This window comes from Chelon labrosus (genome assembly GCF_963514085.1).
Source record: "Chelon labrosus genome assembly, chromosome: 23".
NCBI lineage: Eukaryota > Metazoa > Chordata > Actinopteri > Mugiliformes > Mugilidae > Chelon > Chelon labrosus.
This window is the reverse complement of record NC_140356.1, coordinates 12,328,806-12,353,452: the sequence shown is the minus strand read 5'-3', so window position 1 is coordinate 12,353,452 and position 24,647 is coordinate 12,328,806. Positions and strand designations below refer to the sequence as shown.

Below are 24,647 nucleotides of genomic sequence, written 5' to 3'. Positions count from 1 at the left end.
ACTTGATCTTTCTTTCGTATTTTCCCTGCGACAAAGAAGTAGAGAGGCTTTGAGAGTTAAAAAATGAGCGATTTTACATCAAGTTTCCCTTTGTTTCCTCCAAATTTCTCATCATCTGTAATTTCCTGGGGTCAGGAAAGATTCAAGGGAACATCAGAGGAGGATTAGGCCGGGAGAGGGTGGGCTGGGGTTCTGGTTCTGGTTTCTTGGAGGAACTATTGGCTTTGGAGAAGGAGAATAATGCAAATAAAACAGGCACTATTCGATACCACAAATCCATCTCATTGTGGTGATTGTTGGTCCAGTCAACACCATACATGCTATGAATCCCTGAAATTTCCATCTAGGTTTACAAATACTGACTGGCCATCCACCTTGAGTGTCCTGTAACAGTTTAAATGATATGTTTCATACCAGACTAGAGAGAGTACCAAATTGTCTCAGCCAATATAGCGGTAAATTCAGCAGCAGTAGGTGGAAGGATGATTGGTTACAAATGCTGCAGTGAGAATGGGTCCAAATGGAAGAGAAAATCAGGGAGCAGATAAGGTGTGTGTGAGGAGAGAGGGACAGAGAGGGAGAAGGTTAAAAATAGAAAAAGGACGAGGAAAGGAAGACAAAAAGTGGGAGAGAGGTGTCAGTTTGAGAGTCAGAGGGAGAGATACTATAACTGTGTGTATAAAACAAGCTCTTCCATCTCTCTCCTCTTTGAGCCCTTTTAATTTTCACCCCCACCAGCCTTCACCCTTTGACGTGCCAACCCTCCCCCGTGCCGTCACTCTTTTAGGCCACAGAGGAGATCTGTTTCTCCTCCCTGTCCTCCCCATCAGCCTCTCCGTCACCCATCAGCGGCTGCCTCTTCTTCAGCTCTCTCTGGTACTTGGCCATCAGGGAGGCGTAGATGCAGCCGTAGGCCGCCGCGGCAACCATCATGATGCAGACGATGCCGCACACCACGCCGGCAATTACCACCGTGCCGATGGCGCGGCGCACGCTCACGGGCCGGTAGCGGGCGCGCACGCACTCCGATGCCGCCTCCCCGCCTCCTCCGTTGTTTGAAGAGGAGTCGTCGCCGGTGTTGCCGCCGCTCTCGGAAACCGGTGTGGGATTAAGAGCATTCCTGCTGCAGGGAGGGCCGCCTCCTTGTCCAGAGCGAGAACCCTCTGCTCCTCCGTTCTCGTCTTCGAGTTGAAGGCAGTAGTTGAACATTTCCACCGGAACGCCGCGGATGTCTCGCCCACGCAGATCCTTCGGCAGCGTGCACTCCACAGCGTCCACCTTCCCCCCTGAAGGGAGAAAGAAAGGGGCGCGGAGACAGGAGGACAGGGAGAGGTCATTTGTGAAATGCCTTATGCCTGTAAAGCACTACCAATTAACTGAAAGAGAGGAAAAGACAGAAAGGGGGCTGGTTGTGCCAACACTAGGATGAGTCATACATCACTTAACACGCACACAGTTTGCTGTACCCTGTACTCTAAGTTGGAGATAGCCTCAACTAAGCCCTTCTATAATTCATGTGATGACATGCCTAGCTTCAGCACAGCTCTAGTGTGTGTGGAAGAGAGAAATATCTGAGTCACTAATTCCCACAGGCGGCAGGAGGGTGGGGGATCTGCTTTGTTTTCATCACATGCTGCATGTGTCTCCCAACATAGTACTCCTCTCAAGGTCGCCATTGATCTGCGCCCTCACATGCAATGAGAAGGTATAATAATAAAAGACAGAACGGGAAGCCGTATTTAGCCCCCAGATGCTTTTATGTCCGCGCGAGACACAAGAATTCCCTCCACAAACACGGATCTCTTTCCAAATATTACAACTGTGTGCGCTTGGAAAGGCTTGGAGCAGATAGGAGTCAACACAGACTGTGAGCTTTGCACACTTGTTCTGTGCTTTGTCTTGCTTTCTGCAGCACACATTGTGCATCATCCGCGCTTTTAACAGTTTCTGCCGCGATTTCACGTCATGAAATGTAATTTTCGCTGCTGCTCTGATGACTATTAAATTATCACGTCCGCCGCGTGTCGGTCTTCCGTCTGAAGCGCGTTGAACTGAGCTGGAGGGGAGCCCGGCGAAGGCAGCAGAGAGCAGAATGAAGCGGAGAAGAGAATGGAGCAGAAAAGAGAAGAGGGATGCTTCATTAGCGGGGCAGCTGAGGCCTAAGGCGCTGAGGTGAATGTAGATTTTTTACACATGATGAGAGCAGCGGAGAGCAGCTGTGGTTATCTGATGTTCTAACAGCCCGCAGAGACACGTGGATACAGTACATAAAAACACACAAAGAGCGCAGTAGTGTGCTTTCATACGCCGATGCGCTTGCATTATGTAGCTAGAAGCTCAGGCATGCTCAGATGGAAGCAGACACCTCGTCACATCTACACCGATCAGCCACAACATTACGGGTAAAGTAAATAACACTGATCATGTTGTGACGATTCAATGTTCTGCTGAGAAACTTTTGGACCTGGCATTCATTCGTGTGGATGTTACTTAGACATGTAGCACCCACCTAGACCAGACGAGGCACCCCTACCCCATAGCAATGACACTCCTTGATGGCAGCAGCCATCCCCAGCAGGATGCAGCCAGCCACATCCAGAAAAACGGTTTAGGAAGAACTCAACATGACTATATCACAAACTGATCAACAAGCCTGATCCACAGAGGCCCCTTCACTCAACCCACCTAAAGGCCCACCACAGGACACACTCAGAAGACCCATGCCCATTCTCTGATGAATCACATATGATTTGGAGGCACAAGGGAGACCTACACAATGTCTGAGGTAGTATTCTGTAGTTTCTGCCCAACCTTTCATGACTCCTTTGCCCTCTTTCCCCCGACTTTATTCAAGCACACCCGTTTGAAGTTCTTGTAGCATAAATCAAGCATTCACCTCTGTACAGCAGCCACTCCATCCAGTGTTTGAAATCACGGAGGTTGCAGTCACATTCCCAGGGATTGTGTCCCAGTTCCAGATGTTGCAGGTTGGCCAGCGGCTCAAACGCTGCCCTTTCCAAACCGTGAAGCCTATTACCCGCTAGAGACAGCCACCTGGGAATAATAATGATAATGATAATCAAAAGAGATAACAGTAAGTATAATTGTATCGGGATGATAGGGGCATAGGGAGCATTAATAAATCATGTCCGAGTGTTTCTACCTGAGGCTCTGCAGCTCGTCCAGTACACCCAGAGGAACTGAGGACAGACCGTTCAATGACAAGTCCAGTCTCTGAAGACCACCCAAACCCTGTAGACAAATCGAAACCAGGTCGTTGTTGGTATGATACTGTACCGTTAGCTTTCAGTGAAAATCCAGCATCTTTTCTCAATGTTGCCATGTGGCACAGTTAAAACGACTTGATGGACGAATCTTCAGTGACGACATGACGCAAGTTTGTCCTACTGACTGTTTTGGTTCAGATAGAAGCGGATGAAAGTGTTGTGCAAATGGCTTATTACTAATTTACGACCTGGACGGAAGCCCAGTCATGTCAGTGTATCTCCTGATTTTGGCTCTATAAACAGATCCTAATCCAGGAGCTGACACAGCGTCATTGTTTATTCACGGAGTATTTAGATGGAGTGGTTCATCCGATAAATAAGGGTCCACCGTGAAGTTTTTTAGGTCCCTGAGAGCCTGTTAACGTACCTGGAAGAGTTCTCTGTCCATTACTGTTAGAGAGTTGTTGTGCAGAGTCAGCCTCGTCAAGTTGGACATGTCCCTGAATAACCCAGCTGGTAGATTGTCCAGGTAGTTATTAGAGAGGTCCAGCTCCTGGAGTACACAGATTCCATTTTCAATTACACACAGATTTTCATTTTAGACATTTGGCAGATGTCCCCATGGAAAAAGACTTGCAGAGACGGCATAACACCTTGCAAAAAAAAACTACATTAATACCTTAAATTGGCACCTCATTTGAGACGCAGAGAGCCCTTTGGTAAGTAGATGGTAGATGTGGAAATCCTCATAGATTACCCATTTAAATCTTATTGTAAGTGTTGCCAATGGATTCATCTATATAAGTGATTATGCGTAGCCTGTAGGCAAGGGACAAGACTTTTCTGTCAGAAGCTTTCTGGTTTTCGTATATAACCTGATTGACATTGACCAGACAGTTTTGGGTATGTCATCCGAACATCCACTGGACGCCTTCAAACACTGGCCTTTGTCCCCGAGGCTAAGTAATCGAATAAGAGTTGATGGGATCCCAGATTGGCAGAGAATACACTCAATACATTTAATCTGACAGTAGTGGTATTTAATATTGGAAGTAAAGACCAGCCAGATACTATAATTAATGAGGTTGCGTATACCGCGCAGGAACTATCCATCATTTCTTGCTGCAGGATTTTTAATACCAAGTAGCCTCGGCTTGGCACACAATATAAAAGTGCTGAGTGGCCTTCAAGACCCTGAAAATGTCAACTTTTCTTAACTTTTCAGACTGCGAGAAGAGGTTGTCTGCAGTTTGCTCAATATAAGATTCACCCAAACAGTATTATTTATTGTCCTGGGGCGGGACTTCAGCATGTGGGTAACAAAACTCTCCCATGATGAGCGACTGCAAAAATTTCACTGGCGACAATAAAACAACAGGCCACAGACCTCCAGTGAGGAGAGGTTAGCGAAGGCGGAGGCTCCCAGCGAGGCCAGCTTGTTGTTGGTTAGCAGGAGGGAGCGGCTCCCCGGAGGCAGGAGGTGTAAGGGAGGCAGGGAGGAGAGACCCCGGCCCCCGCAGTCCACCACTAGGCTGTCTGAGGAGCAGAGGCAGGGAGGAGGGCAGGAGGAGGCCGGCGGCAGCACCGCAGCCAGGAGGCAGAGGACGCAGAGGAAAACTGGAGGAGAGAGGACGAGAGGAGAAGGAACGTGGTTATTTAATTTTTCCAGAGCATTATCACTTCAATGATGTGTAAAACAGAACATTAATAGAAACTAAGTCAAAGAATTAGCATGCCCGTGAAATAGTCTCTCATTCTGTCAATTTATTTCAGAGGTCAAGGTTAGAAAAGATGGAATTAGGAAATCAGAAGTGGAGTAAAAGATGCAAAGATACCCAGATTCGTGCAAACCCACTGAGAGGAAACAGCAGCACAGCTCAAATATACATCCTTCCTATCCCCGAGGTGGTTTAGCTTTGGTATTTAAATGCTGGAACTGCGCAGGAACTTTTCATTTACACAGTTTTGTGACCTGTTTTCATGCATGTTCAAACCTCAAGAAGGTGCACAGAGAATCTGATTCTTCACCGTTTGTCTGATTAGAAGACGTCTGCTGTGAAAACTGAGAAATGGTGCAAATGGCTCAGACTACTCACTACATTAACTGTTAACCTGCGTGTGGTTGCTGTTTTCATAGCAGCCCTGGTTTCTGGATCGTCCCAAAGACGAAAATCTATACTTGTGTATTTATGAACGAGTGTGTTCACTGTTTTCTCTCTGTCTTTTGTGCATCTCGAAATAGTTTCTTTCCTTAGAGACACGTCGTACGGGAGCTCCCATCTGTTTTATTTTGCATTTGTTTCCTCATTATCCCTGGTTTCATCCCTCCCGTTTGTTTCCCTGCGCTGTTTCATCCTTTACTTTTTGCTCCTTCGCTTTGTTTCGCATCCTTTCATTCATTCTCGTTTCTCCGTCTGCATCAACCTACATCTGTCTGCCCCTTCTCTCTCCGTCTCTGTCGCTCTCCCACTCGAGTCTCTTTATCTTTCTCATTCCCTTTCACTTCAAGTCTCTCAGCGCTGCTCTGTATTCCCTCAGTGTCTCGTTACAGTGGCTGACTTTGTTTCCATCCAATAACTTATCAGCACGACTCGGAAATACGCTTTTTGTGTGGGTGTGTGTGTGCGTTAAGCAGCAACAAAGCGTAATATTAAGAAAACTACTCTAGTCTAAACTCCAGACACGGACGCAGCACTTTTTCCCACATCCTGACAACACTCTTCAGCAGCTCCTCCAGCACATTTCCCCGCTTGCATCATCTGCATATTATTAGCATCTATTTCTCAGCGTGTGGCCGCCTTTTGTCACACTGTGTCTCGCCCGCTCCCTGGTTGTTGTAATTTCTCTCTCTGTTTGTCCATCTGCTTTTCTCTTCATTTGCTTTCTTTTTAATTTCCTCTCTCTCACACACACACACACAATCAAGACTTCATTCCCTTTCGCCACGCGTATTGGCTCTGAATGTGATGAAACTCAATGAAACGACCCTTTACTGGCCAAAAAAACACGAGCGCAGTGAAAGTCACATCATTGTTCAGGGGGGTTCTGTATCTCATTACTGATTGAATGCAAAGTTTGTTGTGATGCAGCGAGAAGATGTTTTATGTATCCCCGCGAAATATTGTTTCATCCCCTTTAAGCTGGTTATAAATTGACTGTAAACCCAATTAAATATGAAGTTATTTAGAGTTATTTACGGATGGCTCAATGATAGGCGCTTATCCAGCACAATCACAAATTTATATCGATTCTAAGTGGAAAATAAGTTTCTTTTTCCACAGTGCAAACTTGTGAAACTAGTAATAAATCATGACGGTGTCAGCAGAGCCATGAGCCTGAATCTGAAGCAGCTAAATAGAATCCATGCATCATTAATTGACACATTTACATGGTCCTATTGTAATATATCAAAATATTTTAAACCGGACAGTCAGATAAATTGATGGCGTAGATTCTTGCTGATGTTCACTGATGTTTTTCCTTATTCAGCCTGACCAGTTTATGCAGACAAATTAGCCGACTTAATTAAAGGCGGTGGTGCATCCAGCCAGTGGTTGCTCATTTGTCGGTGTCGGTGTCTAGTCGGCTCTAGTTTTCTTTGGACTGTCCCGCAGCGTTGGCACTAGTCGGACCCCTGTCGGCAACTTTGCAGCCCGTTCAGCACGTTGAATTTGTGGCAGAATCACGTTGGCAAACCAGTGCACTAGAAGAGAAATGCAAGTCTCAGAAGTTCAGATCTTTGTCTCATCTGGACATTCAAATCCACAAAATATTTCCACGACGACATGATCATCTAGAATGAACGAACTAGAGACGGACATATCAGTAAGATTGGGATCAGGCCAGCCCTGTACAACAATTTGTAGCTCTTCCTAGCTTCCTAGCCTCCAAGCTAATAGTGGCTGTTCCAGTTTCCCCTTGTGAATGACATATAGAGACCACTGCCACCTGCTGCTAGGAAGAGGTATTTCCTGTCTTGCAGGTACAGAACATCTGAACACCTTTGCTTCCGGTTGTTCGTTGCTGCCGGTTTGACATCTTTTAAGGCAGTAGTAGGCTTGCAGTTTCCTCATGTTTTCAGTCTTTGTGTTAAGCTACAATATTAACGCACAGACACAATGTCATTTCAGAAGTGGGCTCTTCTTTCAAAGGAAGACTTTGATTGAAAACACTGTATCTTAGCCTTAGGCTTCTGTTTCAAGTATTTTTTGTTTAATTAGCAATTGAAAAAAATGAAAACTTATGCTGAAATCTACTCCACTTTCCCATTTCTATCACATAACACCCTTGAAACTGCTGGACATTGTGTAATTCTGAGAAGACACAGATTTCAAGGGCCTAGAAATAGCATCGTTTCTCAGACGTTTCCCCTGCCAGACGGAACATGACCTTCCTCAACCAGGACGCTGCCCCATTTTACATTCTGATCCGAAAAAGATTAAGAAAGCAGAGGCTGTGACCTCGCACGAAACACCACTGTGTGTGTGTGTGTGTGTGTGTGAACTCCCGCTGTTATCCTCTCCTCTCCATCGTTGCGTATAATCCTAATCTCTAGGAAAAAACTAACCTCGCTGGAGAGATTTGTAAGTGTCACAGGAACGTCCTGAGATGTCCCAGTTTGTAATGGAAATTCTTCAGGGGTGTCTAGAGGGGTTTCGGTGCACGGCGGCTGTGAATTGTCTCATAAGCGGTTGGAGCTGTTTGAAAAGGTACTGTAGCGCAGGAGATTTGTGACGACAATGTAGCTCCCAGGTAGAAGCACTGTTACACAACAGAGAGAGAGTGGAAGAGGGAAATAACGAGAGAGAAATAGTGTTTATTTTCCCGCTTTCCTCTCATATAATGTCAAATTTAAAGTTGTTGATGCCTTTGTGCAATTCCTCTGTCTCTGTTGCAATCTGTCTTTCCTTCCGGCTGAAAACTACCCCTCTTTTCTTTTCTACCTCTCTACTACTGTACATTATAACACCCGCTTCCGCTACGTTCCTCCCCCAGAGCCGAAGCAGATCTTCCAACATTTATGAGTGGTTTTAGCCGCTCTCGTGGAGGTGGTGGTTGTTGTTTTCGGATTATTTTAGCTGCTCCAAATCCTCTCTGATGTAGCGCTCTGCGCAGCCAAACCAGAAGGAAAATGTTCTGCCACGCTGAGAGGAAGATACGCGGGGTTCAGTCCAGATAGGCTTTAAGTGGTTCTGTGCAGTGTAATTCAGTCCAAACAGACTCCAGGCTGAATCTTTTATAAGAATTCCCAAACACATGCCATAAAAATTGCGGACGTTTTGGGCAAATGTAGGCTGGCGATGCTCTCAGCAGAGGGGAAACAAACCAAGACACGGCATTAAAATGCAGCAAGACGTCTCTGTTCGATCGAAGCGAGACTTTTAGAGGAGTATTACTCATCAGACTCCAGCATCCCCGTCTAAGTTGTCAGTAGTGACAGTCATGAAAATTTTACAGTCCAACCAGAATGAACAATATACAGAGTTAGATTAAAAAAAAAAAGTCCAAGCTGAATTATTAAAGCTCCTGCAGACTGTCTCATATAAGAAGCTTTTTGTGTAATAGTATGTTGACGCTAAGGGATTTGATAAAACAGCCTATATTTTGTGGGCGTCACAGTGGCGTCGTGGTTAGCACTACGATAGACTGGCGACCTGTCCATGGTGTACCCCGCCTCTCGCCCGATGACAGCTGGGTTAGGCTCCAGCCCCCCTGTGACCCTTCACAGGACAAGCAGTTACAGAAGATGAATGAATGAACCTATTTTGTAAATGCTGTTAGTGTATGTTTGCACTAGCCAATACTTCCTGACTATTTAGATCTGTTCAAAGTGAATAAATTTAATATTATTTCACTTTTATGTAGCTAAAAGACTAAACTACATTAAAGTAACCCTGGTATCTAATGAGCCTTGTTATCCCAAGAACCTTTCGATGTTTGACAGTGTCTCCAAGGCGACGCCTCTCGTCACCTCCGGGACCTCATCTGTCTGTAAGTTTATATCCGGGGGAGGAGGGAGGGGCCCTGGGTGACACTGGACCCAGCTATGATGTCACCACCAAGGGCACTTCTGTTACCGAGCCTAGTCGCATGTTACCGGGGGGCCATGCTGTTTTCCATGCGGGCGACAGACTCGGACGCTATCTTGTTACGAGGACGGCCAGCTGTCCTCCACGCGGCAGGCTCGCGCCGGGGCCTGCGTCTCTTAACTCTTTAATGTTTTACACCCTGCTGCTTTTACAGCACGAGGTTTGGATTTTGACTCCCGCTCCCTGACACGGCACCCCGTGCAACATTATAGCTGACGTGGATCCGGCAACCTCCAAGTGTCCTCATCAAGACAATTTGAAAGCATGTCAGCAGACAAAACAAGCAATGTGGACTGCAAATATTATATATATATATATATATATATAGCTATTATAGCTATATACACAGTATGTGTTCAATGCATTTCAGCACATATAGCCTGTTTTCCTTGCAGCAGCAGTGTCTGAGCAATTTGTCAGAGGGTTGTTACACGTCTAAACTCCACTGTAACCCAAGACCTTATTTACTTAGCAGATAGAAAATAGACAGAGAAGTGTGTGTGTGTGTGTGTTCGCTTCAAATGCTCATGTGCTTGAATTTCTCTCCACACACAAGTGTCCCTTTGCACTTCTCTGTTTCTCTCTTCTCAATTCAAAGGATATAATACGTCGTGCATACGAGCGTGCCGGACGATATCAAGGTCTCGTCGTAATGTCATAACGTTACCGTAGCAACCACAGGCGACGTTAAGGAGAGCGGGAGGGAGGCAAGATGTGCGAGAAGTTTGTGGCTCGCGTTAAACCCTTATCATCGCTTAACCTGCGCTATCTGTTTTCTGTCACGCCCGCAACCTTTCCACCTGACGGCCATGCATAATCTCTTAAACACACACGGGAAGTCATGGTCGCACACACACACACAGAGACACACACATGCATAACACACGCTGACAAATATGCAGCAGCTAAGGATAAGCAGGAACAGGGTGTAAGGGTTTATGGCTGTACACCAGCTGACAGTGTGATGAGGAAGAGAGCGTTCTCTAGAATCTTATTTTATTTATTTATTTATTTCTGCCTCTTCTCCCTCTGGGATTACCTCCAATTATCTCTGCGCATTTCTTTCTTCCTCCTCTTTGTTTACCCTCTCTCTTCTTCCCTTCTGTCTTCCTCCGTCTCACCCCTGTCCATTTCTCCTGTGATGAATTCTGCATCGGTTAAGACAGAATCATTATTTTGACTCGGAGCGGTGAGTGGATAATGTGTAGGCTGATCTTCCTCTCTAATTCATGCTATTTGTATCAATTTGTCGCGACGCACACGCACGCACACACACACTTGTGCGGCCCATGGGAGTGTGTGACATGCAGTGACATTTCTTTCCGTGATAGCGGCTATTAATTAGCCGGAGTGACAGGTGAGACAAAGACGGAGATAAAGGCAGAGGAGGCGATGAGAAACAAATGATCAGTAAAGCGCAATTTCAGGGCGGTTTTGAGCACCTCCGGAGCTGCTACACATTTCGCTGTAACACAATGTCTTTGCAGCGCGTTGTATTGGCCACACAACAGGGCCTCAGTCCAAGGCTGAATACATTTAGCATTTGGAAAGAAACTGAAGGACGCTGTGCACATTGCACACATGTGCTTTCTGGAGTTTACAGCTTATTTTGTTGTTTTACAAAACAAATGCATTCTAATATAATAGTCTTCATGAATTCTATTATTTTGGCAACCAGTAGTGTACCTAACCAAACTGAGTATATGTGTTCCAAACTGCTGGCAGTGTCCGTAAGATCTTGGTGTGTGTATATATATATATATATATATATATATATATATATAGATAGATAGGTGTGAAGTACAAGCCCTTATCCTGAAAATAGACTTAGTTGTAAAGTGTTAGAGATCTCATATCTCGCTAATTGCGTGCCCTCTTTAGAGGTGCGTCGAGTGTTCACTAAGACAAAAATGAGCATATCTCAAAAGGATATATTATCCAGGACCATTATCAACCATTATCTATGATTACTTAGTGGGTAAAGTACTATTTTCTGTCAGGGGTAGGCTTTTCCGTGATCATTATAGCTTATCAGCCTCGATCTCAGTCCATGCTGGACTATGCTGTGAGCGTAATACTGTGTCAGTTTCATTTCGTGGAGGGTTGTACTGGAGTCGTGGTGTTTGTGGTGCAGGGGATTATCCAGATTTATCCCTGCCAACGTCCTTTGAAAGTGGGCCAGGACCATGTATTTGTGTGTTTCATCTGGTGCATTCCTGTTGTACTTGCACCAAACTGTACAGTGGTCAAAACAGAAGGGGAAGTAACCCCTGGCGTCCTGCCCCTGGCAGGTATTTGCCGATGGAGGTAGTTCAAGGTCACTGCCGCAGAACAAATCTTCTTATTCCCTCATGACGTGACAACCAAGCTGACATCAAATCACCACCATGGGAGGTTGTATTTTAATTCCTAGATCACTGACATACAAGCCACAGCCTGTAAGCAGTTCAGGGGTCAAATCCACAGTGCCCTGCTGGCATATGATAACATTTCTGCAATCCTAGAAAGGTACAGTAGAATAAATCTGCTTACAAAAAAATATAGCTCGAAGTCAGCACAGTTTTTTACAAAAAAGGGAACAATGCTGTCAAACCATTTGCGCTCCTTCGTTTCTATTACTATCTGTACGTTTCATCCCCCGTGTCTCAAAATAACTGTCAATCTCATTGCACAAATAGCTATTGATTACACACTTGAATCTGCCAGATGCTCTGGATGGTTCGCTAACAAGCTGTCATTCCAGTTTCTGTTTAATTCCGCGTCTCATATAACACTATGTGAAGGGATCAGGCTCCACTCCAAACCTAATGCTGCAGACAGTGTCGCAGTGCTGTGGATTTATGCCAAACCCAACATCCCAGAAGAGTTGAAAAGTGTCCCAAGCTACTTGTTACTACCCTCTCTCAGCTGACCACAGACCTTAAAGAGTTAAAATCCGACTACTTCCTGGCCACGTGTCGAACGGTGAACTCATCTTTTGTATGCAAACTAATCACTTGTTAATCAGTCACTTTAACAACCTGATAGCTGCTGCTGCTGTTCCAGGACCAAAAATTAGTTTTCTGTCCATTAGGCTTATGTTATGGCCTCATTTCAAACCAAATATTACTGTCTCGGTCGATGTTATACTATTCAAAGCCAAATCATCACCTCTTTCACTCTCTCTCTATCAGTTAGCAGCTATGTGATCATTTAAAGGGCTATGTTTGGGGCTGCGGCAAGGCGCATTAACACATACGCAGACGACTGCATAGTATGTTTGTGTATATGAACCGGAGGCGTCATATTTTCTCTGTGCTGCTCATATTACCCCTCTGTTCTCCTCCTCTCTCACCTCTCCTCTTTCCTCCTATCCTTTCTTCACCGTCTCCTCTCTTTCAGTGCGCCTCTTTGATCTCACATCTCTCTTCCTCCTCCCCTCTACTCCCCACTGTTCCCATCTTTTTGTTCTTCTTGCTTCCTCCCTTTTACTCTTGGTGTCACTCACATTTTATACTCTCCACCTCTATTTTCTTTTTTCTTTTTTTTTTTTGATGCCATGATATCCGGAAATTCTCCCTTTAAAAGGAGAGACCTTTGAATAGAAATGTTTGAAAAAGACCTGCAGAGAATGTGGACCCACATCTACACATGTAGCTGCAGAATTGATGGATGAATATAAATGTGTGCGGAGCAGGGATAAGTGTAAACACCAGCCCGCCACAACTTTAAAACCACCAACCGATGAAGTGTTGATGATCTCATTACCACGACATGTTCCTCTGGGAAACACTAGCATTTATCTGGATATAACTTTGACATGTACCACCACTTGAACATCGTTGCAGACCAAGTACACCCCCATAGACATATTCCTGTCAAAACCACTAGAATTAACCAACTTTTTCTGCCCCTCGTGCGTCCATCACATGTCTCTGGTTCACCTCTTTTCCTTCCTTGGGTAACTTTTAACAGATACTGACCACTGCAGACTGGGAACGCCCCAAAAGAGCTGCAGTTTTGCAGATGCTATGACCCAGTCATCTAGCGATCACAAATATGTTGCTTCCGCTTGTTCATTTCTCCTACTTCAAACACATCAACTTTGAGGACAAAATGTTTCCTTGACCCAATGACTGGCAGGTGCCTGTAATTGGTCATAATGTTATGGCTGATTGGTGCATGTTTTAATAATGAACTGATCTATGAAGCACTGATAAAAACTAAAATTTGTGTTTTAGATAATAAATAATTTATGCGAAAAAGAAATACTGAATACAAATGCATTTATTGATCATTCAGCACAACAACATTTACAACATTGCTCAAAAACACCCATAAAACATCTGCTACCTTTCATAAAACGTCATATTGCTCTGTCATCCGTCACATTTGTTCTGACGTTAGTTGGAAATATGGCCGACGCTAGCTCCACTTATCTTTTCCCCTCACATGCATCTTGCACAGTTTTGTAACATTTCATCGGTCAGGGTTATGTTATTCCATATAAACTTTTGCTTAAGCACATCCTTGATGATTGGATTGTCAGTGCTGTAGTAATCTGACAGATGCTTACTCCTTTCTACTCTTTTACTATGCATCTGCCGGTATGTTTGTCTGTGACAGCTTGCGTGGAGTAGCAGCCAGAGATCAGAGAGCGTCTTGGCTTTGTCACAGAAACACAGAAAGAAGCTGAAAAAGCAACCTAAGAAAACAGCTGTTGCAAAAACGTTTGACAATATCCATTTTGCGCCAATAAAATGCGTTGATTTAAACCGAGAGGGAGACTGTTTAAGCGTTGGCACATTGCGCCACATCCGATAACGATGCAACTGCAAGGATGAGGCAGTGTGAAGGTGAAGGAGAGCGTTTTTAATGACTGATGAATTCCTGTTCCTGAAAAGCTTAAGCATTACTCTCCATAACAAGCGCGGTAATAAAGTTGAGACAGATAAATTGACTTGAATTCAATTCAGAGATGGAGAGGAAGGCTGGAGAAAAGGTAGCGGAGAGGTAAATGAAGAGACGGAGACACAGAGAAGCTGAGCAACCCAGAGGGAGGTATATCTATCGACTTAGAGGTTCTGTGTGGGTGTGTGGAGGTTCTGACAGATAGTGTTGCCCTGTTATTTAGTGTCCCCAGTGTTACACAGCATTTGTGGGGGCGTTTTTGCCAGACACCTCTAGAAACAATAATACCTCTCCAACAGGAAGATCTCCTTTTTTTTTTTTTTTTGTTAAACCATTAATTTCCTGCAGAGAGCGCAACATGTGTTTGTGTGCATCATATCAGATGCAAAACAAAAGATAGAAGGAACGCTCTCATGTTTGCCTATTAGCCGAAGAAGTGTCTGGAATCTGTCAGTGAGGAGGATCCCTCCACTCCACCGTCTGATCCACAACACACACATATATACACACATGCATGCAGCTGTCCTATCTGTTGCTATGCCACCCGACTTCTGATGGATTTCTGTTTTGACTGAGCGTACCCGCGGTAAGAGATGGGGAAAGAGAGAAAGATTAGGGTCCGCACGTGGCTGGGAGGCAGGGAGGAGCGATAGGAAGAGGGAAGGAGTGAACAGGGACAGAAAGAGGAAGATCTTTGACAAAAACACAAAGGTGAAGAGAAATGAAAATGGGATGGGACAAGAAAGAAAGGTAAATTAAGCAGAAAAAGAACAAAAGGACAGAATCTGTTTCGATCCTGTAGACCGCTGGCCGCTGTATCGATATATTCACTGGAAGACTTGGCACGTGTTCGCTCGGTGCCCTCATCCTTTGTGTTTCTGGGTGTGTGTGTGTTCAGTCATTCTGGGCATGCTAACATTAACAGCTGTCAAAACAGACCATGTTCCTCCTTTCATGCATAGCTCAGATGTGAATAAAACAGAGCAGGACTTGAGCAGGAATATCGATTCCTCTCTCCTTTCACCTTTTGGTTTTCTCAACTCACCGGGTCTGGCCAAGTAGATGGTAGCTGAGGGATGGCCGAAGCCCCCAGGGGGTTGGGCGTGGGGGGGCATGACACAGAGCTCTGCGGCCTTCCTCTGTTGGAGGGGCGGGGCTATGGGGGCGGTCAAGCCGCCATGCCTGCCGCCTCCACTAGGGCGGCGACGGTGAGAAACTACACCAAATCACCTAAACGGAGAGAGACAAAACAAGTGAGTCAAACACATCTAAATCCGAAAACCGTATTCCGAGACCGCATCACATCAATTTGTCACAGAGCAAGGTTTTGGAAACTCGAGTGCACGTATGCATGCACACTCAGCAGTGAAAGGTGGCGCAGCAGGACGCTGTGTCTTTTGAGCGCTTGGCGAGAAAGCCTCCGTGCATGCATTAAAACCGTATTTCCATGTCTGCGCGTGTGTTTGCACCTTTCCTCTATCCATATGCGTGTACTACGTGCACGACAAAACAGCCTCCCCGGCATCTCGTAGGCATGAATAATAGATGTGTGTGTCTTTGGTAGTTCACACAATCAGTTTGCCTTTAACACAGACAGACCCCCCACTGCCACTGTCTGGCACAGAGACTGACGGAGGAGAGGGAGACAAAGTTAGAGAGACACGGGGATAGAGACGGATGGAAAGATGGAGGGAAGGAGTACAGAGAAAAGGGATCTGTTTATGTGATGGTGCAAAACTACCCTTGAGCAATACAGTACAGTGCTGCTCAAACTCTGCTGAATAAATAAAGCTAACGGCAAACCTTGGGAGTACCCTGAGAATTTAAGGTTCACCCCTTTAAAATTACTTCCTACTCAGATACTCGATCAGTTTAGGGTCTGGGGATTTTTGTTTTAGCTGTTCCTGAGCAGTTTTTGAGGTGTGTAAGGCCGCATTGTCCTGCTGTGGTGAGTGTCGCTGCTTTGGGACGGGAGTGCCTTGACAACAACACGTCTAAATTAACATCCACATGCCAGGGCTGAGTATTTCCCAGCAGAGCATTGCATTGTAACAAGATATTCAATGCTATTCACTTCACCTGTCAGTGGTTTTAATGTTGTGGCATAGTTGGTTGTATGCTCGCAGTAGTAACTCTGTTTCCCGCCTTAAAAACACGGTGTTCAGCCAATAGTGGCGGCGATTAGTCGCATTTGGCGTGTTGTATTAGCTGGACATGACACATGGACTTCACGCCACTTCTCTTGATTAAAAACTCAAGTTGAGAAATGATGACCATTTCCAATCACGGCGGTGTAATGAAACATGTCCCGCGTGCTTTGAGAAAAGAAGTCTTCTTGTCACTGTCGAGTCATTACAGGGAAAATAAATTTTTTACAAGTGGGGGAATCATCGTCTCGGAGAAATCTCGCAGGAGCCTCGGCGTGGCTGACTGTCGACTCGCTCCCCCCCTCGGGCCAATCAGAGTAATTTTGAACATGCAGGAGTGCCGCCGCGAGACGTGCCTTTCTCCCAAAGTACCATCAAAACCCAATCAGCAGTGTGTGAAATATCGCACTAATCAGATTAGGCTGTTGCTCCATGGTTAGTTGCGTTTGTGGGGGGAAAACTCCAGGCTTTTTTTTTTATTATTATTTTTATTCATTTTGCCGCCGTTCGGTTGAGTGGAGACGAAGGCGCGTTTGTGCACGTGCTTGTGCTCATGTGCAGCGATTATGTAAATCTGCACCTGTACCACCTTAGAGAGGCATGTTAAGAAAAGAAACAGCAGGGCAGGAGGATGTGTGGATTGATATCTGCTCACTTTCTATGCAAATAGTGAAGCGGGGACAGCGAGTGCCGTCACCTCCAAAAGGAACACTCATCAATCTGTTCAGAGTGACAGTAAGTTATTTACAGCTGGTTATAAATGGAAATTGGGGGAAAGGACAAGACAGGAGAAGAGAGCAGTGGGAAGTAAGTGGAGTAAGAGAGCGGGTGACGATGAGGAAAGGAGGTGATGAAGGGATAAAAAGGAAAATATAGGCGAGGCAGGAAATGCCAGAAGGGGAGGGGATGTAAAAATGAGTGCAATGGGTAAACACGGAGGACATTACAATTCTCCTCCACAACCTCTCGACCGTTTTTGGTGTATGTGCGTGTGTGCTGAAGTGTGTTTGAGCCCCGGTGGTGCTGTTTGTGTTATCATTATTGTTATTAGTACCTGCCACACACTGGGCAAACTCTGCAAACACTTCTAATCTCCCTGCTCTCTCATCTCTATAATCTCTCCTCATGTCACACTTTCTTTCTCCCTCCTCTCCCCTGCAACGTTCAGTCGTGTGCTTTTCCGTCTTCCCTTTCTTCGTGGCCTTCATTCATCAATATTCAGCTCCCCCCTTTTTTTCCCTCCTTCTCATCTCTCTCCTCCGTTCGGTCTCTCTCCCCTGCTCGGTCCCTTTCTCTCCTTGACAAAGGAGCCGAGGCATGTAGCGAGGATATTCGGCAGATGGATTTCCTGCATGTGATTAAAGTCACATTAGCCAGGCTCTGCTGGGAAATTTCAGTTGTTCTTTTCAAACGAGCACACGAGCGTCATTTGAAAAATTCAGAAGCGTAGATGAGAAATAAAAGAAATGAATTGGGGGAATATTCCTTTCTCTGCCTCAAATTTTAACCTGCGCTAGTATTTATTTATTTAGTTTCATTTAAATTTATATCAAGACTGAAATTGTGGTCATGGGTAGGATCAGATTAACCTGTTAGGACGCTCCTGGACTAAAAAGTTCACTCCTAGAGACGGAGACGGTCCATTGTTTTCCAATTAATTAAAAAAAAATAATACAATAGTTTAGTCATGGGGATTGCAGCTCTTTGACGGGAGATAGCTCTCTGTGCCTTTTTTCTTTTTGAGTTAAGTTTGTTGAGCTTGCTTTGAATATTATTCATTCATGAAATTTGCTACAGTGCATCCAAATGCTAAAGCTAGCTAGCTAGCTTAGCTATCCACCGAGAGCCTTAGGAGCCTCAGGAACATCTGTAATATGTAGCCACAGAAAACAGCCTTACACGTTCTAAACTACATGAGTCTCTGCCTTTACCATGGCAAATAATGGTCAGACCGTAGCAAACAAACTCTCTTACGGATACATTCCCTTTGTTTTTACCAACGAGCCTCGGACAAGAATCGCGTCGTTCCTAAATTTAGTGGCATTACAATAGACATCTAGTGAATCTTTGGCTGTCGGGGCCCTTGCCGCAGCTCGTATCCCAGTTGGTGCCCCAGCCTTTCTTTTTGTGTTTGTGTGCATACTGTACAATAATTAACGAAGCATTCTTCACACTTTGGGTGCAACGTTGTTTTTCCTTGGTCGTAATTCTTCGTCCAAATTAAATACTTCCGTGGCAATTTTCAGGCTCGCTGAAATCAATTTTTAATTCCTTCTCCAGCTCTGGGACTGTAAGCGTTGCCTCAGTTTTCGTGTTGGCCACTTATCAAATGATTCATGACTTTGTGTATGTTTGCTTTGATTTATTTTGGGGGGGAGAAACAGTTTGGCGTGAAAGAACGTGTTACGTTATTAAAAGCTACGTGAAATGAGTCATCTGTATGTGTCCATTCAGACAGCAATTACTGGCCTCCCTTTCATATCTCGTTAGCTTAGCATTAGCTATTTCTACCCCAATCTGATGCAAAGGGAAATGGATCTCTTGAATGATGTAGTGGAGGTGCAGCAGAAGGTCACCTCGGCAGACACGTTACTGTTCCCCCCATCAGTTCCCATCATGTTAAATGAGTGATGTGGTGGCAAGTCTGCCTGTCAGGCTATTCTCAGAAAGCTTTTTTTACCAATTTGACCTGGACACAGGGGCAGCCGAGATCTACCACGCGCACCCATGCACATTCATGTACGCATACGTGTCAATACTTGGGCGTTAGAGGTGCCGTGCATGTTGGGGGTATCAAGTGACACTGCCTCCCTTCCTCTCCCCTCCCCTCCTACTCTCTCTCCTCTCCTCTATACGTCCTAGTTTTTATTCTTTTTTTTTTCCGCTCTAAAGCCGCACTTATGTTCTACAAGGTGCCGCCGAGACTTCTCGCAGAGTCAAACGGCATTTGCTTAAAAGTTTAACCACACACCTGGGTGCTGAGATAAGTGCCAGCTTCCGTTGCGTCACCTCGAGTTTTCTCCTACACACTTCATATACGAGAGGAGGTCGGTGACGCCGTAGAAGAGAGACGAAGAGCGGCTCGGTGACCTTTTATTCATCCGTGCTTGAGAAATTCATATTTTTGTGATCCAGCAAATCCATTTCTAGTGTATGCATCCCCGCCGCTATCATCGCTCTCTGTCACAAAGTGGCTGGAGGAATGCAAACAGAGCTGCATTAGATATACGTCGACTCGATGTCTCAGTAAAACTTTCCCATCATGACTCATCTCCTCTCAACAGCATGCTAGGTATACAAAACGTGCACAACAGCTGGATAATGTGCAACACAACCGTTTATTTAGTATTGATCTGGTGCAAAAACAGGTTATCACCCATAAATCAATTCCTCCCCATGTAGGAGCCATGTGGAAAACCAAAACACCATGACAAAGAGGCTTGAGTCCTTATATATTCCACATAAGAGTGTGTGTGTGTGTGTCTGTGTCTGTGTGTTGCACATGTGTGCACGCCTTTGCCCGATTTGCCCACTTAAGTATTTCATGGTTTGTGTGACAGGCCTATTTGACTAATAGTCTTTATTCATTGTGGCTGGAATTCTGCCCAATTTGCCACCACCTTTGCTCAAGCGGACGACTATCCGTGTGTGAAGGCAGCCGTGTGTGTGTGCGTCCAATGTGTGTTTAATGTGTGCAACCCCAAATGATCAACAAATCATTCCCCTTTACCCTTGACTCTGTTTTTTTTTTTTTTAACACACAAGAAGATCAAAAAGTCTAAAAGGGCTTAGTGCATACGTGTTCATAAATGTTCGTCCGTCTTCCGTGTCCGTTGTGGTGCGTCTTGTGTTTGTGTGCAGGCTGCTAACAAAAGCGGAGAGAGGCAGCCAAGCTCCCTAAATCAATTTTTAATGGCTTTCTTACACAGGAGAGGGAAGAGATTGGGGCAGCATAACACACACCAGAACACATGCCGGTAGCTTGACAAACAGAGCTGTAAAAGGCACAAAAAAATGTACGGATATACTGTTTTAGATAGATGTAGATATACGCATTGTACGTACAGTGTACAATACACATATACAATGCATCTGTCCATTATACACAGACATTAACAATATATTTTCATTTAGTTAAATGTTGTGAACTTTAAGAAATCTGAAGTAAATGTTTGGTCAAATAGAAACCCCCTCTCCTTGTGCAACACTCTTCTTTACCTTTTTGGACAATAATGTAGTAGTTAGGAGTTGAAGGGTCATGCAGAATGCCTGCTTTAAAAAATTTAGTGCATCAGTCATTATTTAATGAATGGCTTCCCAAAAGCTATCTGACTCTTCTGAGGTGCTCCATGTTTTCAAGCAGACGTACCCCGACTACTGCACTAACCGTATAATTAATTAGTGATCGTGACTGTCTCTAGAACCGCGTCAGAACGCATCTGCGTTAGGGATCAGACAATCAGACGACTGCCCTTCATTGTTAGCTGATGTAGACGTTACGGCAACGAGGCATCACAGGCACCGTGTCGTCATGTAATCACGGTGCACTTTATTACAAGTTAATCACTCTTATGTCACACTGTCTAAAAGCAGCGGGTTCAAATTTATTCAAATTGCAGTAGATAGGGTACTGTGAAGGTCAGAGAAAGAAGGGAACTATCATCAAGTTGTTATGTTTTTGGTATGTTTTCCCTAAATCAGTGTATTTGTAGGTGAGCAACCAGGTTGTCAACCAAGTCTGTATGAAATCTGCTCACGGGACGTCTTATTTTACTCTATTGAACCAGGAGGTTTTAGCAGAACACTTACAGATACCGTCATTAAGCATAGATTGCTCCTAATCTTGCTTTTCCTCATGTTGATATGATCGTGCAGGAGTTTTGCTCTGCTGGCCAAAGACGGACCCATACATCACGTGACTGACACTGCTGTATAACGTTTCCGAATCACTGAATATACATTTGAATTCCAAATATTATAACAATTAGGACTTATACGTTTAAATTAGAAGCATATACAGTAAACCATGCTGAGTAATCCACCCAGGCAGACCTGATGTTGGCATGGAAGCAGGAAGTGACAGAAACTTTATTTTTTTGCATCATTTTGGCTGCTATCACTGTGAATGATTGGGGCTGAATGGGAACCTTTGAATACCTTGTGTAATATTTACTACATCTGAGGTTGGTACCTTTAGGCATATTTACACTAGCTGTGCCAAAAATATGCTTAAGATGTGCAGTGCATCAACCGTAGCTCGGCTGTAAGTCAAAAGGATTATGCATGGGGAGTTTGGCTACGAGCACGCAAACATTTTCTGTAAAGCTGTATTTTCTGTAGCCTTCCCTGATATAATGTTTTGGATGTTTAGACGTTTATCATCATTTATGTCCTTCAAGATATGTTCTGCAAGCTTTTTCCCCCAGACTCAAACACTCAAATGAATGTGTATCTTGTTTATATGACCTTTGCCTAAAAGTCAGCATCATCCACCAGCACAAAAAAAAATGTGCATTTGTTTCTAGAAAGCAAGACGTTTACATTTCTACTTTGTGTGATCCATCTTCACTTCATAGTCATAAAAGCAGAAGAGGAGCAGATACGCTCAAATCAAGTGTGTCAGTGAGGCGCATAAAACTAACACCACCTAACAGACACTTACCTGTATGTGCCCAAATATCTCAGACAGAACCAGCCTTATAGCTTTCCGCCGTCAGCCATCCCTCCAAAAATATATTTCAAAAAGCTCAAAAATCTTTCACAGGGCAAAACATCGAAGAAAAACTGTCAGTTGAAGAAATCCATACATTCGTGATTCCGGTCAACAAACGAATAATGTAAGAATAATCCTTCTTTCTGTTGAGAGACAATCCCCCCCAGCTTCCCTTCAACCCACCAATGAATTGTGAAAAAAGGAGGGATTGTGTGTGGTGGTGGTGGGGGGGGAGGAAAAAAAATGAGGGATTGCAGAAAAAAAAAATAAAAACGAGGTGAAGAGAGGCTTAGAGGCAGAAGAGGAGGGAAGAGAGGATAAGGTCCTTAGAGGGAGAGGGATGGAGATAGTTAATCCTTTTCTTCGGGATCTGTTTCCTATGTGAATGATACGTCCAGCGCTGTCCTGCTCGCTGGCTTGTGCGCTGCCGTGTGTCTGAGAGGCGTGAGTGAAGAAGAGAGAGACGGGAGTGTGTGTGTGTGTGTGTGTCTGAGAGAGAGACAACGGCGTTGGGTTGCTGGCGTCACGCGCTACCCCTTTCTGTGTGTGTCGCTATGTTTGTGATTCCTGCACTCGGCACGCGTCGGAGCGTATGTGTGTGCGTCTCTGTGTGTGCGTTTGGACACTTAAGGGGAAGGGGAGGGGGCGTCTTTCCAGTCTGTCTTTGTGCGCTGGTGCCCCCACCTCAGCTTCTTCTTTTCCGTATGTGTGTGCAGTGGTGCATGTGGCAGGAGAATATGTGTGTGTGTGGTTTGTCAAATATAGTAACATTAGTGTATGCTGCCTCTGTCTGCCTGCAGCTCTCCCACAGTGACAGAAAGAGGATGAGGGAGGTGGAGTACAGAGGGAGTGATAATACGAAAGCTGAGAGAGAGAGAGGGAGAGGTAAAGAGCGAGGGGAGGGCAAGGAGAAAGTAGAGAGGGAGAGTGTGAGAAGCGGGGAGGGCGATAGTGAGGAGCTCGGGCGAAAGAAAAGAAAGAAGGTAGGAAGGAGAAGGAGTAGAGGGAGGCAGAGGAGGGAAGAGGTTGATGGAAGGGGGACAGAAAGAGAGATGTGAGAAGCGGAGGGAGGGAGGGAGGGAGGGAGGGAGGGGAGGGATCAGCTGATTTCAGTGAAGATGAGAATCTCCCTCTGCCACATGGGCTTTTCTCCTCCCTTGTTTTTTTTTTTTCTCTCTCTCCTCACGTCTCGCTCACTCGGCTTTCATTTTCATTCGATTCCCCGTGGCAGCTCTCGTAAACGGCTGGCTTTGTGTGTCTGTGTGTGTGTGTGTGTGAGTGAAGAGTATGTTTGTGCATGTGCCTGTTGTTGTCAGAGTGTGTGTGCCCACACTACGGGGGGACAACAATCTGATCGAGATAAACCAATGAATTTTAGGGTAAATACAAGATAAGGGTGAATCCTCGAGAAACGTATGTTAGCTAATTGCATCGTCCCTCGAGTTAGCATGGAAATCATTCTGTGAAAGCACAAATGTTTCTTTGGAGGACACCACTGACGATTTGCAAGACAGACATTAGCTGACAATGTGGTGTAAAAGGGTGTGTGTGTGTATGAGGAGTGGAGTATGAACTGCTGAGGGGGGACGGTGTGTTTGTTTGCACACAGCATATAATTATTTGGCTGCTCCTTTACGTCGGATGAATCACAGCCGACACATAGCGCACATACATTGTGCCGCTAATGAGCATGTGAACCACTTGGCGCGGAGGACGGCGTCTAAATGAGAGAGTAGTTTCCACAATGGATCGAACCAGAAAAGCAGAATGCTGGCATTGTTAGGAGAAGCGTTCTCAGTCTGCCTTTCTTTCCGATCGATCGCCAGCTACCGTTTTTCTTTTTCAGACTCTCTCGGTTACTTTTTCCTGGCTAATAGCGGTGGTTGGCTAATACGGTCGGAACAGATGCCGTCCATCGACCGGACAGCTGAGATTTAAGGGTCTGTAGCCGCGCTGCTGAAGTGAACTTGAGCTACACGTCAATCCACGGAGGCCTTCGCTATGCAGCTGATCGTAACCTCTGACCTGCCTGGAGCCAGTAGTATGAGAGGAAAATTGATAGCATGTCACCTTGAATTGACACCTGTCAGTACTTTTTTGTATTCAGAGGAAATGTTAAGGTCAATATATCCCGAGCCGATCAGGTCAGTGGAAGTTATCGTTTATAGCAGCAAACACACCAAAAAATTGGTTTAATCTTACAGCTCTATTTGGTCTTCGAAATTTGGGGCATCAAGATGCAGCTGGCACTTCTGACCAAATGGCACACAGTTAACAACTACTGGGTCAACATACTGGAGCATTTAGCAGCCGAAGTGTCAAATATTTCTGTCTGGTTCTGGTAGAGACCAAAACAGAGGAGGATATTTTTAGCTCACATTTATTAGGAGGATGGAACATGACTCCAGATGACTGTAAATTCTGCTCCATTTTCACTTGAAGTGTAAAAAGCATCTGTTTGTGAAGAAATCTGCTTCAAACTAAGGTAATAAACTGTAGCCGTATACTAAAGAATGGAATATCGTGCAATAATGTGCCATCCAGTTCTTCTATTTACTAGTCAGCAACACCTACCTGTACC

At 45.0% G+C, this 24,647-nt stretch overlaps 2 protein-coding genes across 2 annotated transcripts in view; one reads left to right on the top strand and one right to left on the bottom strand.

The window, feature by feature from the left end:
• The window catches only part of cacna2d4a (calcium channel, voltage-dependent, alpha 2/delta subunit 4a), a 77,320-nt gene that overhangs the window by 25,259 nt on the left and 27,414 nt on the right, over window positions 1-24,647 (top strand). The gene's annotated exons all lie outside the window — the stretch shown is intronic.
• On the bottom strand, window positions 784-15,321 carry lrtm2a (leucine-rich repeats and transmembrane domains 2a; the record flags this gene model as incomplete). Its single annotated transcript, XM_084573242.1, has 6 exons — window positions 784-1,286; window positions 2,897-3,054; window positions 3,164-3,252; window positions 3,655-3,780; window positions 4,615-4,844; window positions 15,252-15,321. The coding sequence occupies 6 exons, from the start codon at window positions 15,319-15,321 to the stop codon at window positions 784-786; spliced, it is 1,176 nt and encodes a 391-aa protein (XP_084429368.1).